At 56.2% G+C, this 8,740-nt stretch overlaps 1 protein-coding gene across 1 annotated transcript in view; it reads right to left on the bottom strand.

The window, feature by feature from the left end:
- Positions 1–1,314: 1,314 nt before the first annotated feature.
- Positions 1,315–8,740, bottom strand: part of LOC132834497 (P2X purinoceptor 3-like) — a 52,717-nt gene continuing 45,291 nt past the window's right edge. The window contains exons 10-13 of the mRNA XM_060853420.1: positions 6,480–6,573; positions 3,320–3,385; positions 2,328–2,405; positions 1,315–1,437 (exon numbers count right to left, since the gene is read on the bottom strand). Of these exons, the coding sequence (XP_060709403.1) occupies positions 1,315–1,437; positions 2,328–2,405; positions 3,320–3,385; positions 6,480–6,573 (361 nt within the window). The remainder of the gene's footprint in view (positions 1,438–2,327; positions 2,406–3,319; positions 3,386–6,479; positions 6,574–8,740) is intronic.

Here is an 8,740-nt window from a genome sequence, read left to right as displayed (position 1 = left end):
GTGCAGAAACCCCCCGGGGAATTCACCCACGTCCTGGGGTGAGGGGAGGCAGCTTCCTCCCCCCAGTCTGCCCCCACGTAACTCCAGGCCCATGGGGGCACAGCTGACCAGGGGGGTACCCTTCCCAGAGGGAACGCTGACCACTGTCCGGGCAGCGATGGGGGGAGAGGGGGAGAGAGAGAAGGGGAGAGAGGGGGAGGAGGGGGAGAGAGGGAGGGGGGAGAGAGGGAGGGAGAGAGAGGGAGAGAGGGGGAGGAGAGGAAGAGAGGGAGGGGGAAGGGAGAGAGAGGGAGTGGGGGGGAGAGGGAGAGAGAGGGAGTGGGCTGTGTCCCGGGGGGGGTAACAGGGCAGTGGGCTGTGTCCCTGAGGGGGGGTTACAGGACAGTGGGCTGTATCCCGGGGGGGGGGGGGTTACAGGACAGTGGGCTGTGACCCGGGGGGGTGGGTAAGGGTGTGGGGGGTGGCTGTGACCCTTGGGGGGGTGGGGGGGTGGCTGTGACCCTGGGGGAGGGGGGGGGTGCTGTGACCCTCCGTTCCGCACAGAGACAGGAACGTTCGGGGAGACGGCCATTTCTTGTGCTGTCCGGAGTTGGCAGAGTGGCCTCCGCCGTACTAGCACACACGCAGGGTTTGATGGGACTGGGGTGATATCCCACAACTGGGGTCTATCCCAGAGGGAATCCCGAATCCTGGAATCCCTGGGAACGGAGGGATCTGACGTGGGTAATGCCCATCGGTGCAGAAACCCCCCGGGGGGGTCACCCACGTCCTGGGGTGAGGGGAGGCAGCTTCCTCCCCCCAGTCTGCCCCCACGTAACTCCAGGCCCATGGGGGCACAGCTGACCAGGGGGGTACCCTTCCCAGAGGGAACGCTAACCACTGTCCGGGCAGCGATGGGGTAGGGAGGGAGAGAGAGGGGGAGAGAGGGAGGGAGAGAGGGGGAGGAGAGAGGGGGAGGAGGGGGAGGGAGAGAGGGGGAGGAGGGGGAGAGGAGGTGGATGGAGAGAGAGAGAGAGAGAGGGAGGAGGGGAGAGAGGAGAGAGGGGGGAGAGAGGGAGAGGGAGAGAGAGGGAGGAGGGGGAAAGAGGGAGGAGGTGGATGGAGAGAGAGAGAGAGGGAGGGAGGAGGGGGAGGGAGAGAGGGGGGAGAGAGGGAGAGGGAGAGAGAGGGAGGAGGGGATGGAGAGAGAGGGAGGAGGGGATGGAGAGAGAGGGAGGAGGGGAGGGAGAGAGAGGGAGGAGGGGGAGGGAGAGAGGGGGGAGAGAGGGAGGAGGGGGAGTTGTCGGGTGCGGAGATGGGGAGGGGGCCATGTTGTCACTTGCAGGGGCTGTTGGAGGGGTTGGTGGAGACCGGGCTCAGAGACAGGGTCTGCTTGCTCTTGTACAGATCGTCACACGACAGAGAGTCCTTCGAGTGTTTACCATAGTCCTTCCCCACCTGCAGGGAGAGAGAGAGAGAGTGTGAGAGGGAGAGAGAGAGAGGGGGGGAGAGAGAGAGGGAGAGAGAGGGAGGGGGAGAGAGGGAGAGAGAGAGAGAGAGAGAGAGAGAGGGAGAGAGGGAGGGGGAGAGAGAGGGAGAGAGGGGAGGGGGAGAGAGAGGGAGGGGGAGAGAGAGAGAGAGTGTGAGAGACAGGGAGAGAGAGAAAAAAAGAGAGAGGGAGAGAGAGAGAGAGAGACAGTGACAGAGAGAGAGAGAGAGAGAGAGAGATCCTCCGACAGTGCCCATTCCCTCAGCACTGACCCTCCGATAGTGCCCACTCCCTCAGCACTGACCCTCCGATAGTGCCCACTCCCTCAGCGCTGACCCTCCGACAGTGCCCGCTCCCTCAGCACTGACCCTCTGACAGTGCCCTCTCCCTCAGCACTGACCCTCCGACAGTGCGGCACTCCCTCAGCACTGACCCTCCGACAGTGCCCACTCCCTCAGCACTGACCCCCCGACAGTGCGGCCCTCCCTCAGTACTGACCCTCCGACAGTGCCCACTCCCTCAGCACTGACCCTCCGACAGTGCGGCCCTCCCTCAGCACTGAGCCTCCAACAGTGCCCACTCCCTCAGCACTGGCCCTCCGACAGTGCGGCCCTCCCTCAGCACTGACCCTCCGACAGGGCCCATTCCCTCAGCACTGACCCTCCGACAGTGCGGCCCTCCCTCAGTACTGACCCTCCGACAGTGCCCACTCCCTCAGCACTGACCCTCCGACAGTGCGGCCCTCCCTCAGCACTGAGCCTCCAACAGTGCCCACTCCCTCAGCACTGGCCCTCCGACAGTGCGGCCCTCCCTCAGCACTGACCCTCCCTCAGCGCCCATTCCCTCAGCACTGACTCACCTCTTCAAACTTCCTCGCCTTGTATTTATCTGCTCCTTTGACAAAGTTTAACAGAATGAGGTCACACACCACAGCGCCCTGTAACAGAGAGGACAGGGTCAGGGAGAATCACCGTCCGATACAGAGACACCCCCAGGGACAGGGACAGCGCGGGGTCAGGGAGAATCACCGTCCGATACAGAGACACCCCCAGGGACAGGGACAGCACGGGGTCAGGGAGAATCACCGTCCGATACAGAGACACCCCCAGGGACAGGGACAGCGCGGGGTCAGGGAGAATCACCGTCCGATACAGAGACACACTCCCAGGGACAGGGACAGCGCGGGGTCAGGGAGAATCACCGTCCGATACAGAGACACTCCCAGGGACAGGGACAGCGCGGGGTCAGGGAGAATCACCGTCCGATACAGAGACACCCCCAGGGACAGGGACAGCGCGGGGTCAGGGAGAATCACCGTCCGATACAGAGACACCCCCAGGGACAGGGACAGCACGCTATTCCACACGCACACACACACACACACACACACACTCTCACCCTCACACTCACAGACACTCTCACACTGTCTCACACACACACACCCTTTCACACACACACACACACACACACTCACCCATTCATACACTCTCTCACACACTCACACACACACACACACACTCACTCTCACACCCTCACACACACACACCCTCACCCTCACACACTCACACCCTCACACACACACACCCTCACACACACACACCCTCACCCTCACACACATACACACACACACACTCACACCCTCACACACACACACCCTCACACACACATACACACACTCACACTCTCACACCCTCACACACACTCACACTCTCTCACACACTCTCTTACACTCTCACACCCCTCCTGCCCCCTCCTCTCCCCTTCCCCAGGGACGTTCCCTCTGAGAGAGCCCTGTGATGTGGGTGTGGACTGGGCAGTGCCCGAGGGACAGTGTGACCCAGCATTACTCACCAGGCCGATGGAGGTGAAAGCCGCCACCATGTTAATCACCGTCGGAATGATATCAAACTTGGCCGCCTGGGAAAAACAGAAACACATTTCAGGGCTGGACCGCAGCTGGCAGTGGGTGGTGGAGGGTGGTATCTCAGACAGGAGGCCTGTGACCAGGGGAGGGCCACAAGGATCGGTGCTGGGCCCTCTGCGTTTTGTCATTTACATAAATGATTTGGATGTGAGCATAAGAGGTACAGTTAGTAAGTTTGCAGATGACCCCAAAATTGGAGGTGTAGTGGACAGCGAAGAGGGTTACCTCAGATTACAACAGGATCTGGACCAGATGGGCCAATGGGCTGAGAAGGGGCAGATGGAGTTTAATTCAGATAAATGCGAGGTACTGCATTTTGGGAAAGCAAATCTTAGCAGGACTTATACACTTAATGGTAAGGTCCTAGGGAGTGTTGCTGAACAAAGAGACCTTGGAGTGCAGGTTCATAGCTCATTGAAAGTGGAGTCGCAGGTAGATAGGATAGTGAAGGCAGCGTTTGGTATGCTTTTCTTTATTGGTCAGAGTATTGAGTACAGGAGTTGGGAGGTCATGTTGTGGCTGTACAGGACATTGGTTCGGCCACTGTTGGAATATTGTGTGCAATTCTGGTCTCCTTCCTATCGGAAAGATGTTGTGAAACTTGAAAGGGTTCAGAAAAGATTTACAAGGATGTTGCCAGGGTTGGAGGATTTGAGCTACAGGGAGAGGCTGGGAAGGCTGGGGCTGTTTTCCCTGGAGCGTCGGAGGCTGAGGGGTGACCTTATAGAGGTTTACAAAATCATGAGGGGCATGGAGAGGGTAAATAGACAAAGTCTTTTCCCTGGGGTGGGGGAGTCCAGAACTAGAGGGGCATTGGTTTAGAGTGAGAGGGGAAAGAAATAAAAGAGACCTAAGGGACAACGTATTCACACAGAGGGTGGTACGTGTATGGAATGAGCTGTCAGAGGATGTGGATCAAGAAGGGGAGTAGAGACAATCCAGGTAATTATAGACCAGTGAGCCTTACTTCAGTTGTTGGTAAAGTGTTGGACAAAGTTATAAGATTTAGGATTTATAATCACCAAGAAAAGAATAATTTGATTAGGGATAGTCAGCACGGTTTTGTGAAGGGTAGGTCGTGCCTCACAAACCTTATTGAGGTCTTTGAGAAGGTGATCAAACAGGTAGATGAGGGTAAACCGGTTGATGTGGTGTATATGGATTTCAGCAAGGCGTTCGATAAGGTTCCCCACAGTAGGCTGTTGTACAAAATGCAGAGGAATGGGATTGTGGGAGATATAGCAGTTTGGATCAGTAATTGGCTCGCTGAAAGAAGACAGAGGGTGGTGGTTGATGGGAAATGTTCATCCTGGAGCCCAGATACCAGTGGGGTACTGTAAGGGTCGGTGTTGGGTCCACTGCTGTTCGTCATTTTTATAAACGACCTGGATGAGGGCGTAGAAGGGTGGGTTAGTAAATGTGCAGACGACACTAAGGTCGGTGGAGTTGTGGATAGTGACGAAGGATGTTGTAGGTTACAGAGAGACATCGATAAGCTGCAGAGCTGGGCTGAGAGGGGGCAAGTGGAGTTTAATGTGGACAAGTGTGAGGTGATTCCCTTTGGTCGGAGTAACAGGAATGCAGAGTACTGGGCTAATGGTAAGATTCTTGGTAGTGTAGATGAGCAGAGAGATCTCGGTGTCCATGTACACAGATCCCTGAAAGTTACCCCCAGGTTGATAGGGCTGTTAAGGAGGCAGACAGTGTTTTAGCTTTTATTAATAGAGTGATCGAGTTCTGGAACCGGGGGTTATGCTGCAGCTGTACAAAACTCTGGTACGGCCGCACTTGGAGTACTGTGTACAGTTCTGGTCACCGCGTTATAGGGAGGATGTGGGAGCTTTGGAAAGGGTGCAGAGGGGATTTACCGGGATATTGCCTGGTCTGGAGGGAAGGTCTTACGGGGAAAGGCTGAGGGACTTGGGGCTGTTCTCGTTAGAGAGAAGAAGGTTGAGAGGTGACTTATAGAGACAGAGAAGATAATCAGAGGGTTAGATAGGGTGGGCAGGGGAGCCTTTTTCCCAGTATGGGGACGGTGAGCACGGGGGGGGGGGCATAGCTTTAAACTGAGGGGTGATAGATACAGGACAGATGTCAGAGGGGGGGTCCTTACTCAGAGAGGAGTCGGGGTGGGGAACACCCTGACTGTAACAGGAGGAACTCCCCAACGTTAAGGGCATTGACACGGTCATTGGATAAACATCGGGATGGGAACGGGATAGTGTGGGTTAGATGGGCTTCAGATTGGGTTCACAGGACAGCACAACATCGAGGGGCCGAAGGGCCTGGACTGTGCTGGAATGGTCCATGTGGGGAGGCTGGTACAATGATAACATGTAAAAGGATCTGGATGGGAATGTGAATAGGAAGGGGGATGGGCCAGGGGCTGGCAAATTCATTTGGAGATTAATTTCGGATATCTGGGTCAACATGGATGAGAAGGGCCGAAGGGTCTGATTCCGGGCTGTACATCTCTATGATTCAATTTGAACTTGGATAGAGAGAAAATGGGAGAGATAGGAGTCGCTAAACACAGTCTTCCACTGGGAGTGAGGGATGTACAGGGGGGGTTCCCGATCGGGGAGATTGGGAATTACCCCGGTCCCTGTGATGTACGGGGGAGGGTCCCCGATCGGGGAGATTGGGGATTACCCCGGTCCCTGTGATGTACGGGGGAGGGTCCCCGATCGGGGAGATTGGGGATTACCCCGGTCCCTGTGATGTACGGGGGGGGGGTCCCCGATTGGGGAGATTGGGGATTACCCCGGTCCCTGTGATGTACAGGGGGGGTCCCCGATCGGGGAGATTGGGGATTACCCCGGTCCCTGTGATGTACAGGGGGGGTCCCCGATTGGGGAGATTGGGGATTACCCCGGTCCCTGTGATGTACAGGGGGGGTCCCCGATTGGGGAGATTGGGGATTACCCCGGTCCCTGTGATGTACAGGGGGGGTCCCCGATCGGGGAGATTGGGAATTACCCCGGTCCCTGTGATGTACGGGGGGGTCCCCGATCGGGGAGATTGGGGATTACCCCAGTCCCTGTGATGTACAGGGGATGTTCCGCGATCGGACTGATTGGGAATTACCTGGCCAGTCACCATGATGTCGATGCGAATTCCGTATGCCTTCAGTAGTGTCCGATAGTCTGTCCCATTGGAGTCTCGGTAGAAACGGGCGTGTCTGTGGAAAGATAAAGATGATTGGATGGGTGGGTTTTAGGATAATATCTAGCTCAGGTTGAGGTTCTAGAGGTCGGTGTGCTCACTGAGCTGGAAGGCTCATTTCCAGACGTTTCGTCTCCGTACTGGGTGTCATCTTCAGTGAGTCTCTGGGTGATGCCCGGCTGATGGTTCCTGCTCTCTATTTATAGGTTTGGGTTTCCTTGGGTTGGCGATGTCATTTCCTGTAGTGATGCGATTTCCTGTTCCTTTTTCTCAGCGGGTGGTAGATGGGCTCTACCTCGATGTGTTTGGTGGTAGCGTTCCGGTTGGGATGCCATACCTCGGGGAATTCCCGTGTGTGTCTCTGGTTGGCTTGTCCGAGGATGGATGTGTTGTCCCAGTCGAAGGGATGTCCTTCCTCATCTGTTTGTGCTCCTGAGAGAGTGTCAGGCCTTTCTGTTGTTAGTTGGTGTTGGTGTGCCCTGGGGGTGAGGTTCCGGCCTGTTTCCCCGATGTGGTGTGTGTTACAGCCCATACACCGTATTGGGTAAATGGACGGAGTTTTGCCCGTTGTCTGTGTAGTTCCTCTGTGCTGCAGTGGGTGGTGGGTTGTTGGAATAATGTCCAGATACAGCTTGGTTTGTGGATGATTGCTTCTGTAGTTCCATATTTGCTCCGTGTGTACGTTGTTCTCTTGTTGGACTGGGACAACGCGTCCATCCTCGGACAACCAACCAGAGACACACACGGGAATTCCTCGAGGCAGGGCATCCCAACCGGAACGCTATCAACAAACACATCAAGGTAGAGCCCATCTACCACCCGCTGAGAAAAAGGAACAGGAAGTGACCTCACCACAGGAAATGGCATCACCACAGGAAATGACATCGCCAACCCAAGGAAACCCAAACCTACAAGTAGAGAGCAGGAACCATCAGCAGTGCATCACCCGGAGACTCACTGAAGATGTTACCCAGTACGGGGACGAAACGTCTGGAAACGAGCCTTCCAGTCAGTGAGCAAGCCGACCCCCATGATTGGATGAGCTGGAGTAGATCACTGAGGCATTGCCACTAGTCCCGGGATTTGGGGTCCTCCTCCCGAAACATCTTTGGTCTAATCCCGTCGGCTCAGCTCGGAGCGGATCGCTGCCCAGCGGAATGGTGCGCTGAGTAACCCAACTCCCTGCAATCTCTGACAGAGCCGGAGAGGTCTACAGCACAGCGAAGGCCCTTCAGCCCATTGGCTCCGTTCTAGCCTCAAACATCCACTTGACTCTTCTGTGAACCCATTCCCCGGCGCTCGGCCCGGAGTCTTGGCTTCGCAAGTTCAATGTGACGCCGGTTCCTGCCTCTCTCACCCTCCCAGGCAGCGAGTTCCAGACTCCTCACCCCCCTCTGGGTGAGAAATATTTCCTCACCGTCCCTCCTGCTAACCCTCCTGCCCCCAGTTTGGGATCGAGCGGACATTAAGATTGCTTTCCCTTAGATGGAGAGATCAGTGCCCCTCACAACCCTCCCCCTCCCCAGGGAAACCATCCAATCCGTCTCCATCAGTGAAACGTTCCAACCCCCAACAGTGGCATCCTGGTGGGTCTCCCTCTGTCTCTCCCTCCTCCCAGTGCTGTCCCATCCCTCCTGGGAGGTGGATTCAGAACCACACCCAGGACCCCAGCCTCGGCCTGACCACGGTTTGATCCAGGTCCTGTATCACCGCCCTGCTCTACAACTCCACACCTCAACGAAGAAAGGCAGAGAGACATCGATAGGAGGCAGAGCTGGGCTGAGAGGTGGCAGATGGAGTTTAATGTGGACAAGTGTGAGGTGATTCACTTTGGTCAGAGTAACAGGAATGCAGAGTACTGGGCTTATGGTAAGATTCTCGGTAGTGTAGATGAGCAGAGAGATCTCGGTGTCCAGGTACACAGATCCCTGAAAGTTACCCCCCCAGGATGACAGGGTTGTTAAGGAGGCAGACAGTGTTTTAGCTTTTATTAATAGAGGGATCGAGTTCCGGAACCAGGGGGTTATGCTGCAGCTGTACAAAACTCTGGTACGGCCGCACTTGGAGTATTGTGTACTGTTCTGGTCACCGTGTTATAGGGAGGATGTGGGAGCTTTGGAAAGGGGGCAGATGGGATTTACTGGGATGTTGCCTGGTCTGGAGGGAAGGTCTTACGGGGAAAG

The sequence above is a fragment of the Hemiscyllium ocellatum genome, chromosome 40, assembly GCF_020745735.1.
Source record: "Hemiscyllium ocellatum isolate sHemOce1 chromosome 40, sHemOce1.pat.X.cur, whole genome shotgun sequence".
Classification (NCBI taxonomy): Eukaryota; Metazoa; Chordata; class Chondrichthyes; order Orectolobiformes; family Hemiscylliidae; genus Hemiscyllium; species Hemiscyllium ocellatum.
The sequence above is the reverse complement of the archived record's forward strand: the minus strand, read 5'-3'. Positions and strand labels throughout refer to the sequence as shown.